The following is a 22,250-nucleotide window of genomic DNA, read 5'->3' on the forward strand; positions in this document are numbered from 1 at the left end:
CATTGGGAGCCGGAACTGACCTAACCAAGGGGACAGGGGAGTTTTGGGACAGCCAAAACAGGAATAATATTGATGAATCACTGGCAGAGCTACAAATCAGAGCAGGCTAACTGTATCAGTCACTATCCACTTGACATAAACTCTGACCAGGAGGATGTGGCACACCCAGCAGAAACGTTGAGCCAGATGCAAAAAGAGAAATCAAGTCATGGCAGTGGGTGAGATGATTACTGAGATCAAGGAGGGAGGCCAAGGATGGGGAGATGAACACAGGACAGAGAACATGGGGGAAGATGGGGACAGTGGATTTGAGCATGGGGGGGGCGGGAAAAGGAGAGGAGCCGGCAGCAGAGGTGGACATGGAAGCGAAAGGGGCAGAGGAGCTCTTTTCCCGAGGCTGGTGCCTTTGCTGCACTGAGAGAACCAGACAGTTTGAACAACCCAGGTCAAGCACAAGGTGACAGGAAGTGGCCCACCAGAGGGAGCAAAAACTCTGCAGGCTGACCCAACCCCGTGCTTCATCTTGAGTCAGGGCACCCACCTGGAGCTGGGAAGCCCCACCAGCACTAGCTGAGACAATAGCCCGAATCCAGGCACGATAAACAACACATGTGTCCAGGTCATAGCAGATGACCTCGATCCACCCTATGGAATATGCACATCACCTCAACAGGTGCTGCAGGGCTTTGGGCCTCTGTCTGGGATCCCACACCCCAGTTGCAGAAGTAGCACTCACCGTGGGCAACGGGCAGTAGAACTGATGGACAGTGTGCATCACGTCCAGGAGCATGTTGTGTCCAATGACCAGTTTTCCCTAAAAAATCAGAATGAAGAAAAGATGTTGAGATACCAACTGACATCAGGGTTTGAAATGAAAATGTGTGGCTCACACTCTGTGAGGATTTTAGTATCCAACTTACTTTTCAGCATTAAAAAAAAAAATTATACGGGGCCAGCGAGGTGGCACTAGAGGTAAGGTGTCTGCCTTGCAAGCGCTAGCCAAGGAAGGACCGCGGTTCGATCCCCTGGCGTCCCATATGGTCCCCCAAGCCAGGGGCGATTTCTGAGCGCTTAGCCAGGAGTAACCCCTGAGCATCAAATGGGTGTGGTCCCCCAAAACAAAAATTATACATGGAGGCCAAAGAGACATTACAGGGTTTAAGGTGTTTGCAGAACAACATAAGGTTCCTCAAGCAGTGCCCAGTGATCCCTGTTGGAGATCAGGGCTCAGACCCAGGAGTAAGCCCTGAGTACAAGCAGGTATGGCCCAAAAATCAGAAGAAAAAAGTGCATTCTTTACAACTCACTTACTTTTAAAAGATATATTCACAACAACTAAAAAGTAAAAAACAACATTTCTGATTCTATTAAACAGACTGAATTTTTATTTCCTTTGTTATCTATGAAGGATTCACAGGGCATGTTCTCAATACCGTTTCCAATCAAACTGGACGAAAATGTGTGCCCTGCTACTCCACATTAATGACCACTCAACAGCCCAAACAGAACAAGAACTCAGCATTGGCTGCCTGGCAGCACCCTTGACACGAGCCTCCAGCTTCCTCTGCAGTCATCTGCACAAATCACAGGGGGGCCATAGAGCTGCAGAGGGATCAAGGAGCCGTGCTCCTTGATACAGAACTAAACACAATTTTTCTACATAAATAACCCCATTGAAAAAATCTCCAAATCCATGAGACAAGCCAACTAAAACACCAGCAATGACTGTAGCCACAAAGAAGCAATCAGCAAAAAAGCAGAGACAAAGTTGGGCCAGAAAGAAAATATAACAGGTAAGGCTCTTGACTGCCATGCAGCTAGCTGACCCAGGCTCTTCCCCACACCTCACATGGTTCCCCAACACCCACTAGCAGTGATCCTTGAGCACAGAGCCAGGAGTCAGTCTTGAGCACAGAGGGGTGTGGCCCAAACCCCAGTTCCCTACCAAAGGTTATTATGGGATCAAAAGATATTCAGAATTTAAAAATTAAAAAAACACAGGGGCCGGGAAGGTGGCGCTAGAGGTAAGGTGTCTGCCTTGCAAGCACTAGCTAGCGCAGGACGGACCGCAGTTTGATCCCCCGGCATCCCATATGGTCCCCCCAAGCCAGGGGCGATTTCTGAGCGCATAGCCAGGAGTAACCCCTGAGAGTCAAATGGGTGTGGCCCAAAAACCAAAAAAACAAACAAACAAAATAAAAAAAAAAACACCACACCTAATAAACACACATCTAATAAAATGACAATTGGTACTCTTTAAAAATGCAAATTATGGGGGCTGAGAGCTAGCATGGAGGTAAGGCGTTTGCCTTTTATGCAGAAGGTTGGTGATTCGAATCCCGGCTTCCCATATGGTCCCCCAGCCTGCCAGGAGCGATTTCTGAGCGTAGAGCCAGGAGTAATCCCTGAACGCTGCTGGTTGTGACCCAAAAACCAAAAACCAAAAAAAATAAATAAATAAATAAATAAATAAATAAATAAATAAATAAATAAACACAAATTATAGTGGTCCAGAGAGATAGTACAGTGAATGGGTAGGGCATTTACCTTGCTCATGGTTGATCCACCTTCAATTCCTGGCACCCCTGACCACTGAGTGCCAGGAGTGATTTCTGAGTGTATTTTTTTTATTTTTTATTTTTTGGTTTTTTGGCCACACCTGGTGATGCTCAGGGGTTACTCCTGGCTATGTGCTCAGAAGTCGCTCCTGGCTTGGGGGACCATATGGGATGCCGGGGGATCAAACCTCGGTCTGTCCTAGGCTAGCGCTGGCAAGGCAGACACCTTACCTCTAGCGCCACCGCAAAGGCCCCCTGAGTGTAAAGCCAGGAATAACCCCTAAGAACCACCAGGAGTGGCCCAAAACCAAAAATAAATAACTAAATACATAATTTATAGAAGATAAAGATGGTCCCAGACTGCAGGAAAACAAGGAAGGAAATAAATGCAAGATGAAAGTATAGATAGAACAGTCAACTGAAAAACATCTCAGTTTCAACTGGTGACATTCTCAATCCAGCACCACTGTTAGTTAATGCCCTGGGTTGTTGTTCTTTTGGTTTTTGGGCCACACCCGGCTCCACTGAGGAGTTACTCCTGACTCTGTGCTCAGAAATCGCACTTGGCAGGCTCAGGGAACAACTATATGGGATGGGGCTTAAACCCGGGTCCGTCCCAGGTCACCGTGTGCAAGGCAAACATTCTATCGCTGTGCTATGGCTCTGGCCCAATGCCCTGGTTTTAGTAACTAAATCTATTAAAGAGATCAAATTTTTATTTCCTTCATAAAAGAACTTAACATCAGGGGCGGCTGGATCAGGGTATGTGGAAACTCTACAATAGCTACAGCTTCTATTTGTGAAATTAGCACAAAATTCAAAGTTTTTAGAAAACACACTTGCTAACAGTGACAGAAAAATATTTTGGTGTGATATAAATATTTCCATGTGCAAGGGCCAGAGCGATAGCATAGCAGTAGGGCATTTGCCTACGCAGCTGACCCAGGACAACCCTGGTTGAATTCCTGGCATCCCGTATGTCTCCTGTGCATGCCAGGAGTGATTTCTGAACGCAGAGCCAGGAGTAACCCCTGAGCATCCTGGTTGTGGCCCTAAAACAAAACAAAACATAAAAAGAAATATTTCTGTGTTGAGGTTCTGCTCTTCAAGCCAATGTTCTCCTTTGAACATGGCCTTTGCTTGCTTGTCTGTTTCTTTCTTCTCCACTATGGAAAAGCTTGTGCTTTCTCTTAAATGCATTTCTTCTCTTTCTACTCACATCTTTCTAAGCAGGTTTTCATTCTAAAAACTATCTTGTTTCACCAAAAAAGAAATCTGGTGTGTACAGACTTGACAGAACTGGAACTAGAAGCCTCTTTCCAAGATATGTAATACGTTAGAAACGAGGCTCTCACTGCTGCTGTGGCGTGACCGACACAACCTACCATGAGTTCCTCCATGGAAGCAGCTGGAGAGCAGAGGAAAACTGACCACATCTGCAAACAGAAGCCAGGCCTCTAAGAATCAGACACACTGTTCTAGGAGCTCCGGACTTTCGGGACAAAAAGGACTACATTTGCGGGTGAAGGCTGAAGGCCCACCCTGCCCTGTGTCCACAGGCCCCCTGGATGCTGCTCCTGAAGAGACCACACCTTTCTTTTTTGGGGAGGGTCACACCCAGTGGCGCTCAGGGTTTACTCCTGCCTCCATGCTATCTCTCCGGCCCCCACACCTTTCTTCTCTTCAGTCTGAATATGTCACTGCCTTCAAGGAAAGCTCACAATGAACCAGAAAAGATTAGTAACTGCTGCCAAACCCTGTGGAGGAAGGAGGTCCTCTTCCACCAGGCACTTTTCTATCAGGAAAAATCTACAACCTAGTGGTAAACAGTCTCATGACTCTGGGGTTGGCTTGATAGCCTGAGAACAGCCCTAATGCCAACCTGAGCAAACCTCATTGTAGAGGTGACCAGTGATTCTTCTGTGGGGGTGGCGGAAGTCCTTTCCCCACAGCCAACTGCTTGAGGAAAATTAAGCTGCAAGGTCGAAGAGATAGCACAGCGGCAGGGCATTTGCCTTGCATGTGGACGACCCGGGACGGTCCCAGGTTCAATTCCTGGCATCCCATATGGTCCCCTGAGACTGCCAGGAGTGATTTGAGTGCAGAGCCAGGAGTAACCCCTGAGTGGAGTTGGGTGTGGCCCCAAACCAAAACCAAACCAAAATTAAATTGCAGAATCCAACACAACAGTAAAGCCAACCTGGACATGTGGATCACAAATCCACCAACAGCACGGCCCAATTTATCTAGAAGACGCAGATGCCAGCGTGGTAAACTGTTCAAAAGGCCAGCACACAGACTGTGCATTAGCACTGCCAGTGTGGCATCAAAACCAAATGAAAAAGTAATATTGTGGGTACCTCCTTTTAAAAGAAAGTCACAAAACAAGAAAAAAATACTGCAGAAGCCTCAAGCAGTAACTTACAAAAAAAACAAAGATAAGGTTTGGGGCCAGAGCAGTGGTGCAATAGGGCATTTGCTTTGCACACGCTGACCTAGGATGGACCACGGTTTGATCCCCCGGCATCCCATATGGTCCCCCAAAGCCAGGAGCGATTTCTGAACGCATAGCCAGGAGTAACCTGAGCGTCACCAGGTGTGGCCCAAAAACAAAAACAACTGTAAGGTTTTTTTTTTTTTTTTTTTGGTTTTTGGGCCGCACCCAGTAACGCTCAGGGGTTACTCCTGGCTATGTGCTCAGAAGTTGCTCCTGGCTTGGGGGACCATATGGGACACCGGGGGATCGAACCACGGTCCGTCCAAGGCTAGTGCAGGCAAGGCAGGCACCTTACCTTTAGCGCCACCGCCCGGCCCAACTGTAAGGTTTTAAAACCTTATCAAACAGGGCCAGAGCAATAGCATCATGGGTAGAGAAGGCAAAGTTTGCCCCACCAGGAGTGATTCCTGAGTGCAGAGTCAGGAACAAACTCTGAGGGCCACCAGGTTTGATTCCCCCCCCCCCCCAAAAAAAAACCCAACCAACAAAAAACCCTATCAAATACTGACATCATAACACACTGAATACAATAGTACAGAAGAACGCAGCATGGACAATTATTCCCTCTTTCTATTTAGAAAGTAAAACATGTACTTTCTTCTTTTATGTCATTGGCTTTGAGGTCAGGGAACTTTATTTTCATATGGTCACAAAAAGCCACGCAGAATAATCTTTCCATGTGTCTGACAAGAAAAGCTTCCTAAAAAGCCTTCAGATATTACTCGGCATATTAATATATTAATATAATAATATTAATCAAGAACAATTGTACTCATGCTATTGTACCAAATAACAGCAGTCTGAAACTCTTAAGTCCCTCCCCAAGCCATTTGCCTCTGGGTAAACATTCTAAGCATGGCTTGCTGACTTATTTGTGAGGAGAATTAGGAGTTTCACCTTACACGTTATGTTCAGAAATCGGGACAAAAGGGAAAAAGGTCTGGCTTACTTACCGAGTTAGCTATGGCATGCACGACTCTAGAAAATCCCACAGCATCATTCAGTTCCTCCTAGTAAAGAAAATCAACAAACTCCTGATACCCATACATTCCTCATTTGAATGGCTTAAAATCCAGCAGACCCCCCTTCCAAAATGCACCAACATATATACTGTTAATGCATCTATTATCCCAACGACTGCATCTGAAATGATCTATGAACACGACTGCTTCTTAGAAAATGGAATAAACAAGTAGCAAATCGCTCCTTAGTTACTAAAATAACAGTGCTGAGCATTTCACCAATTACTCCACATTATCAGCTGAAATGTTCAAGTCTCAGAGATCTTGAAAGCACAAAAAAAATTTAAAGCCGCCACCTGCTGGTTAAACTCAGTACTGCATGCAGTCCTGAGGAAACCTGGAGCCAGGTAAATGAAGCCCCAATCTTCACCTCCAATAACCTGCATATGCACAATTTAAAAAAAAAAATTTTTTTTTATGAGAACAAAGATGCAAAGAAAAAGGACAAGGTGAAGTTACAGTGGGAAGACAATCACCCATAAACAGAATATTCACAATTTATACCACAGTTCTCTGAGATTCATTCCTGGTTTCTTCTTTACAGTTAGTTCTTCCCAACATAACGGAACCTTCCAATGTCTCAGCTAATTTGAAACTCCTCCTGAATATAACCTCAATCTGACCCTGCTCGGCTGAACTTAAAAGTCTCACTGCTCACTCACGATCCTGAACCCCCAGGTTCTCACCACTCTCTGCTCTGGCTTCATCCTCACTTCCACTGCCCCCATGCTAACAAGGGCAGGTGAAGACAAATGCAGAATCCTGCAACCTGGTGACAGGGTAAAGACAAAGTGAGACAGTCAAAAATAAGATGGTTTCCCCCAAAACCAGACTGCCCTTGTTCCCACAAGAGTTCAGACTGTTTTGTTTTGTTTTGGTGGGTGGCACACTCGGTAGCTCTCAGGGGTTACTCATGGCTTCTGTGCTCAGAAATAGCTCCTGACAGGCACGGGGGACCAGATGGGATGTCAGAATTTGAACTGTCAGTTCTGGGTCGGTGCCTGCAAGGCAAAACTCCCTACCTCTGTGCTATCTCTCCGGCCCTGAGGGTTCAGACTTTAAAAGAACTCCAGAAAACGTTCACCACCCGTGTTCACAGCAATACTGCTCACACCAGACCAAATAAATAGCAAGTGATGGATTGTTTACTGACTGGTGAGCAGATGAAGAAAATTATGGTTTATCACGATGGAAAATTACTTCACTTTAAAAAGGAAAGAGGGGCCAGACAGTGGTTCGAATCCTGGCATCCCACATGATCCCCCGTGCCTGCCAGGAGTGATTTCTGAACGCAGAGCCAGGAGTAAACCCTGAGCGCTGCCAGGTGTGACTCCCCCCCAAAATTAATAAAAATAAAAATGAAAGAGGACTAGAGAGACAGTACAGAGGGTAAGATGTTTAACTTGCATGTGGCTGAATACAGATTCAATTCCCAGCATCCCACATGGTCCCCTGAAAATCACCAGGGTTCCTGAACAATTCCAGAGCCAGGAGCGATTTCTGAGCATTGCCAGGTATGGCCCAAAAACAAAACAAAATAACAACCACACACACACACACACACACACACACAAAAAAAAAAGTAAAGAAAATCTGGGCCAAGGAGATAATACAAGAGTTAAGGACATGGCCACACTTGGTTCGATCCCAGAAAACATACTGTTCTCTGAACCCTGCCAGGAGTGATCCTGAGCACCATCAGTTGTGGCCCAAAAATAACGAGGAAAGTGGGGAAAGAGGGAGACAGAAGGAGAGGGGAAGGGGGGGGGGGGAGGAGAGAAGAGAGATCATGATGTGGATGGACTTTTGAGGATGATGTAAAATGGCAGATATCATTATAATTTCACCTGCGAGAGAGGCCTAGAGTGAGAAAATTCCCAAGACAGAAAGTGGATTTGGTGGGGATGACAGGCTCTGAAGGAAAAGGAATCAGTCTCCATTTTATTTTACTTTTAGGTTATGGGGCTCAGGAACTACTCCTGGGAGGTATTTGGGAGATCAAATGGGATGCTGAGAATCAAACCCGGCTCTCAGTCTGTGTTTTATACAATGCACAGTCCAGGAAATGGAGGGAGGGATAGTTACTTCATAGCGAGACTACACTTTACACTGGGGGCAGTACTTAAAAGACAGGTAAATGCTAAGTTGGATGCTTTGTACAGTGCTCAACAAAGTTTCCATAAATTAAAAAAAAAACTTAAAATGAAATAATAAGGGGGGGGGCAGAAAAATAATACACTTACCTTGCAGTCGGGCATGACCCAACAAAAAGTAAAATAAAACTACAATAATAAAGCTACTTGGGGGGTCGGAGAGATAGCATGGAGGTAAGGCATTTGCCTTTCATGCAGGAGGTCATCGGTTCGAATCCCGGCATCCCATATGGTCCCCCGTGCCTGCCAGGAGCTATTTCTGAGCACACAGCCAGGAGTAACCCCTGAGCACTGCTGGGTGTGACCGAAAAACCACCACCACAAAAAAATAAAAAAAAATAAAAAAATAAAAAAATAAAGCTACTTGGAAATTTGTATGTCTTCAATATGCAAAAGTCTTTCTCATCTTCTCTGCCCAGCAAGCACTCTTTCATTTTCGAATTGTTTTATTTTTTGGTGATGCTGTGATCAAACCATCCTATAAGCATATGCTCCACCATAAAGTTACATTCAGGTTCTATTTTTTTTTGGGGGGGGGGGTCACAATGACAGCACTCAGGGCTACTCCTGGCTCTACGCTACTGGCAGGCTCGGGGAACCATATGGGACGCCGGGTGTCGAACCACTGTCCTTCTGCCTGCAAGGCAAACGCTCTACCTCCATGCTATCTCTTCAGCCCCTACATTCCAGTTCTTAATTAAAAAGAAATTAATAATGTACCAGAGGAACTCAGTGGCAAACAATACCATGATGACAAATTTTTCCTTAAGACTATATTACATAGTAAACACTGGTGGCCAATCTAAACATCAAGCTGTTTGGGGTGCCCAGGTCCCTCTCACTCTATTTTCTACAAACTCAATTCTTCCACAGTAGAAACCTAATCATTAAACAGTTCATAATGCTCCAGATATCACAAAAATGAATCCTCACTGCCACTCCTCATCCACAGGAAAAGAACAAAATGCCATTACCTGCTCTTTGGCGTGTTTCAGCTGTTCTCTCCTTTTGCGCTCTTCTTCATCTACTTTGCTGATAACTATGTACCTCTCTTTCTAAAAGATAAAACAGATGTGCAGTTTTCTGGAAAGAACCTTACTCTCCCATCCAAATTCAGATACTGATCCCATTAGAAGTTACAACGTTTATCGCAGCACAGGATTTCATATCCTAAGCTTTTAGAAGTGCACTTTGAAAGCACTTTTAAATGCCACTGAAAATTAATTTTCTTTTGGTTTTTGGGTCACACCCGGCAGTGCTCAGGGTTTACTCCTGGCTCTACGCTCAGAAATGGCTCCTGGCAGGCTCGGGGGACCGTATGGGATGCCGGAATTCGAACCACCATCCTTCTGCATACAAGGCAAACACACTATCTCCATGCTATCTCTCTGGCCCCTGAAAATTAATTTGTTGTTGCAAGACAACCCAAACTTAGCCCGCATCTTCACTTTTTTTTTTGTGGGTGGGAGGTAACACCCGGCAGCGTCCAGAGGTTACTCCTGGCTCTACACTGGGGGGCCTGCCAGGCTGCCGGGATTCGAATCACCATCTGTATTGGATCAGCTGTATGTAAGGCAAAAGCCCTACCGCTCTGTTATCTCTCCTTGTGTCTCCACATTATTCAGTAGTTTACTAATCCAACACAACAGATATTCAGCTGTATGGACACACCGGAAGAATAGGTTCCAAAATAGAAAATTTAAGAAATTTCAGTGCACGTAACATGAATTGCAAAATAACTGACTCAAAAATAGTATTTCTATAGCATATTTCAAACAGAAGAACAATGCCTGGCATCTGGTGACTTACCATATAATCACAGAACAAACACTTTACTTATCACATACTAAGTTGCACATTTTCTTATCGATCAAACTTCCTGGCCAAAGTTTGATAATTAATTTATAATAAGATTAATAATATAGTTTGATTTATTTTTTGGTCATATTTGGCAGTTTCAGGCTTATTCCTAGCTTTATACTCAAGGATCACTCATGGTAAGGCTAAGATGACTGTATGGGTACAAGGAATCAAATTTAGGTTTGTGGTCTTGCAAGGTAAACATCTTACTCCCCATGCTCTCTTTCTCTGGTCCCAATTTACCTAATCTCTTGATTTAATATCAGATTAACATTAAACTATATGCAAGGTCTGTACCAGTGTTAAGGTGCTTCAAACACTAACTCAGTTCTCTTTTTGGAGGGGAAGGGTAGAGGTAGAGAAGTGCCAGGGATCAAACCCAGGTCCTCAGGTCATATAGTAAGTAGTTAATCTAACACTAAGTTATGGCCCCCAAGCCCTCCACCCTTTTTTTCATTTGTAGGACCCTATTTCTTCATTGCCAAGGATGGAACTCAGGGTCTCAGCATAGGCTGAACAGCTGTTATAACCTGTGGCCTATTTCCTTGGCATCAGCTAAATTCTAATTCTAAAAGGAAGCACACTATCAAGCCACCATTACCTGCTCTCCTAGGGAAGAACTGACTCATAACTATATTCATGTAACACAGTCTGGAATCTCATTCTATTTGCTCGCAAAGCAGAAAGCCATTTTTCATGCACACTATAGGTAAGAGAGTCTTAAGGCTGACCTCACAGCACACACACTGCAGCTTTCTTTGGTGATGCTGCTGTTGAGGGGCCATACCCAATGATGTTCAGGGTTTACTTCTGGGTCTACACACAGGAATCACTCCTGAGCATGGAAATCATATGGAATGCCGAGGATCAAATCCAGGTTGGCTGTGTGCAAGCCAAGTGCTCTCCCCACTATACTATCGCTCTGGCCTCACTGCAGCATTTTACTGTAAAAAGAGCATATTCATTTTCGTCTCCGCACTTGCTCACTACCAAAAGTTTTAAGAAAGGCATGGGGCCGGGCGGTGGTGCTAGAGGCAAGGTGCCTGCCTTGCCTTCGCTAGCCTTGGACGGACCGCGGTTCGATCCCCCAGTGTCCCATATGGTCCCCCAAGCCAGGAGCAACTTCTGAGCGCATAGCCAGGAGTAACCTCTGAGCATCACCGGGTGTGGCCCAAAAAAAAAAAAAAAAGAAAGAAAGAAAGGCATGACCCATTAGTAGTCACAACCAGATATCAGGTTCATGTGTAAATGAGGGAAATCAGCTTAGAGAAGTGGAATGATGTCCCTATAGTCATCAGCTCAGAGGAAGCAGAGGCAGGCATAAAAATCACAACTTAGGTTTAGTTGTTAGCGCTGGATCTTTTTTCTTTTATCTTTGGGCCACACCCAAAATGTTCAAAAGTTACCCCTGACAGTGCCAGGGAACCAGATCTGATGCCAGGGATCAAACCTGGGTTGGTCGCATGCAAAGCAAGCACCCTAAGTGTATACTGCTGCTCAAGGGCCAGCCCTGGATAATTCTTGAGGTTACCTTTTCAGTTTCTAAAGTTTCAACATGAATGCCTTTGGGATACCTATAGGAAAAACAGAAAACATGGTATCAGGTGAGACAGTGACAATAAAAACCCTGAATTTGGGGACCAAAGAAGGTATGTGCTTTGCACCGAGGGTCCCATGAGCACCACTAGGACTGAGCTCTGAGTATTAAGCCCTGGGCACTGGCAGGTGTAGCCCCAAAACAAAAATCTATTATTTTTAAAGCAACTATTTAGCTATAATTTAAATATTAAATAGGTATCACTACAATATAACCACTTCACAGTAAATTCACTCCAAGGACAGAGGGGTTACATCTTGCCTTACATCTTGCTGAACCTGGTTCAAACCATCGACATCACAAAGCCCTGAGCACAGAGCTAAAAACAGGCCTTGAGCAATGACATGTAAGACCTAAACCTTCCCCAAGCCCACCTACCACTCAAAAAAACCAACTCATACTACTTTAGCTTTTATGTTAAATATTTCTTCATCACTGTTTTGAAACATGTAGGAATATATCAAACATCAAAATATTTTCTCCCTAGGACAAATATTTTTCTGAAGTATCTCGCAACACACAATACAGTTAATTGACTCCAAGTCAAATCTTGCTTCCAAATATAACAATACCTATTTCCTAACAGAACCTGTAAAGGTCCTTTGACACTGCAGGGGACATTCCAGGGAGCAATTCAATGAGGTATTTTGCAGTTTGCATTCTGGCTTTGCACCAATAGAGCAGAAGGGGGCTCCATAACCCATGCACAGCTCCAGTGGCAAGTATGAGGCCTGGAAGGAACCTGGAGAAATGACAATGGCCCTTTTCCTGCTGTGCTCAAAGTAAATTCCCAGGGTACACGTTATAGGCAAAATCTAACAGAAGAACAAGAGCTCCAAAGCCAAACTCGGACTCCATTTGTCTATGACAGATGCCCATGTGAGGTTAGAAACCCACTTGAAAATAAAATGAAAGTAACAGATATATTACAAAAAAATACATGCACAAAACATTAAGTCAGTGGTTGGAGATAGTATGGGAGGAAGGATGTTATGCCTGGCATATGGGCAATCCAGGCCAATCCCTAACACCTTCTGTGATTCCCCCAAACTCTGCCAGGAGTGATCCCTGAGCACAGAGCAGCACTGAGCTCTAGGCATAGCTTTGTGTCTCGACCAAATCCGAAAGAAACAAAACACATGAGGTCCTCATGCCGGAGGTCTTCTCTCTAGCCTGGGGAGTGCTGGGAGGCTTGGCAGGCCCCCAGACATCCCCCTCTTTCTCCCCTGGACTCAAGGCCTTTCCTGGGCACTGGTCCAGGTGGACACTATAGGGGTCAACAAGCTTTCCCCCTAACTCTCCCTACACTAATGGGAATGTGCTTTGGGAGGAGGGTGGGCCGTTGCAGCACTGGTTTATGTTGGGACAGTCACTGGAAATTTTTCTCCTTGGTCTCCATTTCAAAAACCACACGGGGGCTAGTGCCCCTACGCGTACAATATATATTGATAGTATTATATGCATATACTTTATATATGCGTAATATCCATCTTGTATTGTGACCTTGATACTGCCCTACAAAGCTCATTTCTAATCTTTTACTGCCTCAGTCCCAACCATTATTTCCCCCATTTACCCAGGTAGGTGCAGCTCATGACATGAAGCTCACCACATAGAGTGATGAGTGCAGTTAGAGAAATAACTACACTGAAAACTATCATAACAATGTGAATGAATGAGGGAAATAGAAAGCCTGTCTCGAGTACAGGTGTGGGTGGGGTGGGGAGGAGGGAGATCTGAGCAATTGGTGGTTAGAATCTTGCACTGGTGAAAGGGGGTGTTCTTTACATGACTGTATACATGACTGTAATCATACAACTACAATCATATTTGTAATCACGATGTTTTAAATAAAGATAATTTTAAAAAATTTTACAATAAAAAAGAAACAAAACACACATGAAAACAAAGTAGGGTAAAGCACATATTCCCATGTAAGAGGCACTTAAGTTAGAATCTTGGTACCACATGCCCCCTCCCACACCTAGCACAACCAGGTGTTGCCCTGGTAACCCCCAACACCACTGATCCTGAGCAGCACCCCACACCAAATGGAAACGATAGGCCTAAACCGCCTGGCTGAGTAGTGTCAGTAGTGGTCCCCGAGCCCCCTCAGCACTGACAGAACCACCTCTCATCCACCAAAATAAAAGAGGTAAGTTAAGGGCCAGAGTGTTAGCATAGCAGGTAAGGCATACACACAGCTGACTGGGTTCAATCCTCGGCATCCCATGTGGTCCCCTGAGCCTGCCTCTAGTGATTTCTGAATGCAGGGCCAGGAATAATCCCTGAGAGCTCTCCAGGTGTGCTCCCCACCCAAGAAAAAAGATGGTAAGTAGGAAAGACACAAAATAAAGCCATGCATGTCAAATCCCAATCATTTATACTTAGGTTTTAATCCTAGTCCCTCCCTATATACTCTCCAAAAACCACTTACTTCCAGCTCAAAGTCTGATAGATTAGCTTTCTCTGGAACCTAAAAGACAAAAGGGAAAGTATTGGTTTGTATTCATGAAAGGGAAGTTCTAACTGATCAAGCCTAGACCGGGAAAGAGCCTTTTAAGAGACTTGTGGAGATTGCCAGATAATAAGCAAACAGAAACAGAGATGCAGGAGATGGGAGGATTCCTCACACTGGGCTATATCAGCCTGCCTGTGAGGTTGGCTTGCTCAGCAGGCTGAGCACAGGCTTTGCATGCAGAAGGCACATCCATATCCACAGCGGGCACAACCCCACACGCAACACAACCATAAGTGACCAAAAATAATGTTTTTCCTAGAGCAATAGTATAGCACAATGGTTGGCAACCTGCGGCTTGGGAGCCACATGTGGCTCTTTACACTTTTAATGTGGCTCTTCTGTGTGCCGGGCGGCCACGCCAGGAGTCAGGACTCTGCTCCTAGCCTCTGTCAGTGCGCGCCCTGTGTGGCTCTCAAAATAAATTTCAATCGTGGTTTTGGCGAGATTTGGCTCAGTTGAAAAAAAAGGTTGCCGACCACTGGTATAGCAGGTAAGGTGCCTGCCTTGAACACAGAATACCTGGGTTTGATTCCTAAAAGCATATCTAGTCCCCTGAACATAGACCCAGGAGTAAGTACTGAGCACATCTGGGTTGTGGCCCAAAGACCAAGAAAAATAAAAATACCATTTAATCTTTAACATTTCCCCCCAAACATAGAGAAGCCCATGTTCATTTTCTTTTCTTCTCTCTCTCTCTCTCTCCCCTCTCTCTCTCTCCTCTCTCTCCTCTCTCTCTCTCTCCTCTCTCTCTCTCCTCTCTCTCTCTCTCTCCCTCCCTCTCCCCCCTCCCTCCCTCCCCCTCTCTCTCTTATTTTGCTAAGAACATTTCCTTAAATAAAACTATTTGCTTCAGGTGGGGCTGGAGAGATAGCATGGAGGTAGGGCGTTTGCCTTGCATGCAGAAGGACTGTGGTTCGAATCCCAGCATCCCATATGGTCCCCCTGAGCCTGCCAGGAGCAATTTCTGAGCGCAGAGCCAGGAGTAACCCGAGTGCTGCCGGATGTGACCCCCCCAAAAAAAACCTATTTGCTTCAGAGGCTGGTGTGGTAGCACACCGGTTGGGTGTTTGCCTTGCACGTGGCTGACTCCAGAGATCTGAGTTCGATTCCTGGCATCCCATATAGTCCTCCAAGCCAGGAGCGATTTCTGAGCAGGAGTAATCCCTGAGTGTCAGTGGGCGTGGCCAAAAAAAAAAAAAAAAAAAACCTATTTGCTTCAATAAAGAAAAATTTTAGGGGCCGGGCGGTGGCGCTGGAGGTAAGGTGCCTGCCTTGCCTGCGCTAGCCTAGGACGAACCGCGGTTCGATCCCCCGGCGTCCCATATGGTCCCCCAAGAAGCCAGGAGCAACTTCTGAGCGCATAGCCAGGAGTAACCCCTGAGCCTCACAGGGTGTGGCCCAAAAAAAAAAAAAAAAAACCCCCCAAAAAAAAAGAAAAATTTTAAAAGGGAGGTGTGCCAAGAATCAGTACAATGGTTAGAAGGCAAATGCACACAACCTGGAGTTTATCCTTGGCACCATCCATCCTGAGAATCCAGGGAGAAGCCTTGAGAAGCATAAAGGACCTTGGCAGCATCGCATACTCAGACCCTGGCCTAAAACTGTCGGCCAAGAACCACTAGAAAGGTCTTGGGACCTTCTTATCATTGGTTCAATCACCAGCAAAACTATTTCTTTCTTTCTTTCTCTCTCCTCCCTCTCTTTTTCTCTCTCCCTTTCTCTCTCCCTATCCCTCCCTTCCCCTTTATTGAAGAAATCACAAAGTTCTAGTCTAACTGAAACATTTTTTCCATGGGGCTGTAGTGGTACCACAGTGGTAGGCATGTGGCTGGCTCAGGACGAACATAGGCATCTTTCCTATGACAATATGAAGCACTGATCACCTACAGGAATAGAAAGATTGAAAAGCCACTGGCCCATCACTCTGGTTCTTTGCAGGACAGAGGCCAGTTCACAGGTGTAAAAGGGTTGAAGGTCACTGTTCAAAGCAGAAAAACAGGGACCAGAGAGGCACTACAAGAATTAAGGTTTGCTTTGCTGGTCTCCTGAGTGCCGCCAGGTGTGGCCCAAACCCCCAAATAATAAAAATTAAAAAATAATAAACGTATTATGCCATTTTTTGAGAAACCTGTTACAAAGTCAAAGAAAAGGAATTGTTTATGCTGTTTCTCTCTGTTATGACATTGCCTTGCATTCTCAGAACTGTTCAATTCCACCAATGCCACACCAGGAGTAAGCCCAGAATACAGAGCCAGGAAGGAGTAAGCCAGCCCTGAGCACAACTGGGTGTGGCCACAAAACAGAATAAAAAACAAAGCCTTCAGGTACTAAACCTAAATTCCTTAAAGCTAAAATAGTTTTATCGCTCTAAGGCAAAAATTGCATAATGATTTCTCCCCTCTTGGAAAGAACAAAGCATTCCTTCAGTGTCTCAATATACCAACACTCCCCACTGCGCAAATGCTAAAATCCTTGCTTACCAACAGAGGGTCACTCCCAAGCAAAGCCTGAGCACACCTCCAGCCTTCTGGTTTGGACCCCAAACCCAGAAAAAGTGAAATAAAGTCAGTGCCCACATCTTGGAAATATACCTATGATAAAAGACTATTTGTGAAGGTGTTTCTAAAAGGCCAAGAACAGCACAGGCCAGATATCATCCACTTTTCCAAAAAAAAAAAAGAATGAGGAAAAATGTCCAAGGCAACTCACCCGGTACATGGCTCTAAATCCAAGTTTGTGTTTTCCTCACTCTGTAATAAACCTTCAATTTTCTCTCTGAGAAATGAGAATCAGAATACAAGTGTGCTCAACATTATCTTTTAGGAAAGTTATCAACAGTCAACAGCAACCTAAATACGAGAACATCTAACTGTCATTTTACCAAGTCATGTTCCAAGGTTTTAGTTCAACAGCTTAAAGAAAAATACCTGGGGGCTGAGAAGGTTTGGAGGGCTGGGGCACGTACTCTGCAGGTCAGCAGGCTGGGTATCAATTTTTGGTACCACTAGACTTATCCAAATGCTGCCAGGAGTGGCCCCAAAGCACCACTGGGTGTGGTCCAAAATTTGTTTTGGTTAAAGTAAAAAGAAAAATAATTTTGACATTTTGTTCTTGTCCTTGATAATCTGTGCCAACCTCTCAAGGGCTCCTCAAATACATTCAATACAAATACATTCAATGAAAGTGACTTAAACCTTAACTTTCCTAGCTAGGAAAACAGTGACAATGATGATTAAACTAAACAAAGCCAGCGGCCTGAGAGACAGCATGGAGGTAAGGCATTTGCTTTGCATGCAGAAGGTCGGTGGTTCGAATCCTGGCATCCCATACGGTCCCCCGAGCCTGCCAGGGGCGATTTCTGAGCGTAGAGCCAGGAGTAGCCCCTGAGTGTTGCCGGATGTGACCCAAAAACAAAACAAAACAAACAAACAAAAAAAACTAAACAAAGCCAAACTTGCACAAATGACTTATTTTCTTATTGAAAACATAAAACATAAGAGGGGAGAAATCGTTATGCAAGTTTTGCCACCAAAGCAAAAATGCTGCAGAGCTCTGGATATGCCTGTTCTGTTCTAGCTCAGGAAACACAGACAGTGGCTATCAGAGCCTAGGTCTAGCAGGGGTCTCAAACTCAATTTACCTGGGGGCCGCAGGAGGCAAAGTCGGGGTAATCCTTGAGTGCAAAGTTAGTAGTAAGCCTTGAACATTGTGGGGTGTGACCCAAACAACTAAAACAAAACAAAACAAAAAAAGATTCCTCTAGGGTAGGGCCACAAAATGTTGTACGGAGGGCCGCAAACGGCCTGCGGGCCTCGAGTTTGAGACCCTGGTCTACAGAGACAGGCTCTGCCCACTGGGTGAGACCATCTCCTTCCCAGAGACAGAGGACATGGTTGAGCGCAACAGACAGAACCTGATTTATAACCAATTTTTGTTACACACTACATACATGACACTGTTCAATTCTGCAGTCACATCTGTGTACACACCATCTACATTTGAGACTGAAATCAGTCCTGGCACACACACACACACACGCAGGCACACACACACACACACACACACACATGCAAGCACTGGTCTCCAGGCAGGAACTTACACCACTTGGTTAATAAACTTCTTCTGATCCTCAGGAATCGTCACGGGGCATTTGGAGGCGTTCGGAGAGACATAGGAGAGTGTCCCTGCACCATTGGACTGTAAGCGTTTCTCATCATACTGCTCCCTTAACTGCCTTTCCTCTTCCTGATTTAAATATGGAATTCCTAAACACAATATTGAAAATATATCAACATGGGGCCGGAGAGATAGCATGGAGGTAAGGCGTTTGCCTTTCATGCAGGAGGTCATCAGTTCGAATCCCGGCGTCCCATATGGTCCCCCGTGCCTGCCAGGAGCAATTTCTGAGCATGGAGCCAGGAATAACACCCTGAGCACTGCCGGGTGTGACCCAAAAACCACAAAAAAAAAAAAAAAAAAAAATATCAACATAATAAAAGTGAATCAGTCAGAACCTAAAACACTCATTCATTCTTCCAACAAATATCTGGCACTTTCACTGTACCTGAGTTCTGAGGGACAAAGGATCTGAAGCGAATAGATGCAGCCTGCTTCACAATAAAGGGAACGATGTTAGATGGGAAGGCGGAGGAAGCCGAAACAGACCAGCAAGGAGGTGGTGGAACAACAGAAGTGTGTGGAACAGAAGACACAGTGTAGCCAGAAAATGTTCACAGAACAGCCTGGATTGTGGCTGCACAAAGGGTGGCTCCAAGGCCACCTTTACAGGCCTTTACAGGACATAGCAGGGGCAAATTTTATTCTAAGAACTACAGGATGGGTCAGAGAGATGGTACCAGGGTTAAGGCGCTGCTTTACTAACAGCTGACCCTGAATCTATATCTGGGAACATTGATGGTTCCCTAAGCACTGCCAAAAAGATCCCAGAGTCCTGAGTCAGTGGTAACTGAAGACTTCCTTGGTCTAACTATCAATTTAAGAGGAGGCATGGGGACGGAGAGATATAATAGCAGTAGGGCATTTGCCTTGAATATGGCTGACTCGGGAAGGACCCGGTTCGATTCCCAGCATCCCATATAGTCCCCCAGCCTGCCAGGGGTGATTTCTGAGTGCAGAGCCAGGAGTAACCCCTGAGCACCACTGGGGGTGAACCAGAAACCAATCAATCAATTAATAAATAAATAAAGTTTTGTTTGTTTGTTTTTTTTAAAGAGGCAGCAGGCCCGGAGAGATAGCACAGCGGCGTTTGCCTTGAAAGCAACCGATCCAGGACCAAAGGTGGTTGGTTCGAATCCCGGTGTCCCGTATGGTCCCCCATGCCTGCCAGGAGCTATTTCTGAGCAGACAGCCAGGAGTAACTCCTGAGCATCGCTGGGTGTGCCCCCCCCCCAAATAAAAAAATAAAAGAGGCAGCAGACTCCAATTGTCTGCTTATAAATACCAGTAAGGCTAGATAGGGGCCAAGGAAATGACTCCAAGGGTTGGAGAGTGTTCTTGGCATGTGGGAGTCCCTGCAAGCCAAGAGTTATCTGAGCACATGGGATGTGGGTCCAAAAAGAAAACAAAAAAACCTAATACACATATTATGTTATCCAACTGATTAAACCACTCTTCTTATTTAGGCAATTTAGGATTCCCAAATCAATTTTTTTTTAGCTTTTTTTGTTTGTTTTGTTTTGGGGCCACACCTGGTGACGCTCAGGGGTTACTCCTGGCTCTGCACTCAGAAATTGCTCCTGGCAGGCACAGGGGACCATATGGGACACCGGGGAATCGAACCACGGTCTGTCCTAGGTTAGTGTGTGCAAAGCAAATACCCTACTGCCTGTGCCACCGCTCCGACCCCCTTTATATTTAGCATTTCTTCAACTCAAAGTTATCCACAGAAGACATAGCCCAGCAGAACCAGGACAAAACAAGTGGCCAAAGTTCCAGGTCTGAAAGATCGTGCTGCTGTCCTGAGGGATCAGAACTGACTTAAGCTCTGCTTCAGCCAGTGCCTGAGAGAATCCTGCCGCTTGGCCTCGCTCAGTACCCACATTTGCCCAACAGAGCCCAGCCCTGGGCTGGGAGGTAGAAGGAGGTGCTCTATAGGTAAGTACCTCCACACTTTTTAGGGCCCATGGAAAGAAATGCCCAGCTCTCATCCACGGGGCCAGAGCAACAGTATGGCAGGGAGAGCCTTATATACAGCAAACCCAGGTTCAGTTTCTGGCCTAGTCCCACATATGGTCTCCTGAGTATCACCAGGAGTGATCTCTAAGCACTTCCGGGTACAGAAAGCACAGGAAAAAAAATAAAACAAAACAAAAATCACTGGCAAAACCCCATAAAGCTGCATATGGTGTAATGGAACACTGCAGTTTTTTGTTTGTTTTTGGGCCACACCCGGCAGCGCTCAGAAATCACTCCTGGCAGGCTTGGAAAACCATATGGGATGCCAGGGATCGAACACGGGTCCATCCCAGGTGAGCTGCATGCAAGGCAAACGCCCTACCACTGTAATATTGCTCAGGCCCCTGAACACTGCACTTCTATTCCAAAAAACAGGAACAAAAAGATCTTTCCCAAGTATTCTTCAAAGACATATAAAATCTAAAAGAAGAATCATGTATCACTTACCATTGCGAAAAACTTTGTTAAAATCAAAGCCCTGGCTCGCCAGAAAGTCAATGCTTGAGCTCTGAAACAAAAGTCAAGAGAACATACATTTGGATGGTTTCTGCAGCGGATATGCTACACTGTGATTTTTTTTTTTTTTTTTTTTTTTTTTTTGCTCTGCACTCAGAATTTGCTTCTGGCAGGCTCGGGAAACCATATGGGATGCCAGGATTCGGGATCAGTTCAGTGTTGGCTTAAACTAAGCTACTGCTTCAGGCCCACTACACCTGATTAAATAATCCAAAAAATGCAGCATGTCAAAGGTCAGAAGACAAAAGAATCCTATTCAAAGCTGCTAAGCAGTTCATCGTTTGCTTAAAGCTACCAGGGCTTGTCCTGATGGGTGGAAAATTAAAAACCCTTTCAAGTCTCCAGGGAAGAGCAGAATAGTCCTGATTACTGTACTAACTAGAGACTAGAAACAGAAATAAAATCTGTATTATCTCAGTTCCAAGTGTAAAGTAGCTCACAAGTGCAAATGACATTGATTAATGACCCCCACATCAAATTCTGAACACCCAGCATCTTAGCTGGATAATTCTTTACACTCAGGGCCAAAATAGAGGGCCAGAGAGCTGGACATAGAGCACAGCGGGGAGGGCACTTGTTTGTTTTTTGCAAGCAGCTGACCCAGGTGCAATTCCTAGCACCTTCTATGGTCTCCTGAGCCCCACGAAGTGTGATCCCCGAGAGTAGAATCAGGCACAAACCTTGAACAAAGGGGTGGTTGTTTCATCTCCAAACCAGAAAAAAAAAAAAAGAGAGATGGTCTGGGAGAAGGATCAAAGGGGCTGATGTACACCGGTTCAAAAGCAGCAGGAGGGAACACACTAAGCCCAGAGCTAAAAATAACCCTGAGGGGCAAGAGTGATAGCACAGCAGATAGGGCATTTCCTTGCACATTGCCAACCCAGGTTCTATCCCCAGCATCCCATAGTGTCCCCTGAACCTGCGAGGAGTGATTTCTGAGAGCAGAGACAGGTGCCACTGGGTCTGGCCTAAAAACAAAATAAATAACCCTGAGCACCATCGGGTGTGGCCCCCAAACCAAAAACACCCAAATTTCACTTTTGTAAAAGTCACTCAATTCAGCAGCAGCAACAGCAGCTATACTAAAACTGGAATGACAGATTAACCTGGACCCTGCATAAGGATGTCACAAATTCATGAAGCACCCTTATTTTAAGAAAATAAAAAGATGGGGCCAGAGAGATAGCATGGAGGCAGGGCATTTGCCTTGTATGCAAAAGGATGGTATTTTGAATCCAGGCATCCCAGATGGTCCCCTGAGCTTGCCAGGAGCAACTTCTGAGCACAGAGCCAGGAGTAACCCATGAGCACCGCTGGGTGTGACCCCCCCA

General features: G+C 45.3%; 1 protein-coding gene across 1 annotated transcript in view; it reads right to left on the reverse strand.

Annotated features, from left to right (window-relative positions):
• PARN (poly(A)-specific ribonuclease) overlaps positions 1-22,250 on the reverse strand; it is a 114,625-nt gene that overhangs the window by 83,363 nt on the left and 9,012 nt on the right. Inside the window, 8 exon segments of the mRNA XM_049768455.1 lie at positions 737-814; positions 6,009-6,065; positions 9,205-9,285; positions 11,622-11,664; positions 14,125-14,163; positions 16,918-16,983; positions 18,308-18,473; positions 20,851-20,911. Coding sequence (XP_049624412.1) covers positions 737-814; positions 6,009-6,065; positions 9,205-9,285; positions 11,622-11,664; positions 14,125-14,163; positions 16,918-16,983; positions 18,308-18,473; positions 20,851-20,911 — 591 coding nt within the window.

The sequence above is a fragment of the Suncus etruscus genome, chromosome 2, assembly GCF_024139225.1.
Source record: "Suncus etruscus isolate mSunEtr1 chromosome 2, mSunEtr1.pri.cur, whole genome shotgun sequence".
Lineage (NCBI taxonomy): Eukaryota > Metazoa > Chordata > Mammalia > Eulipotyphla > Soricidae > Suncus > Suncus etruscus.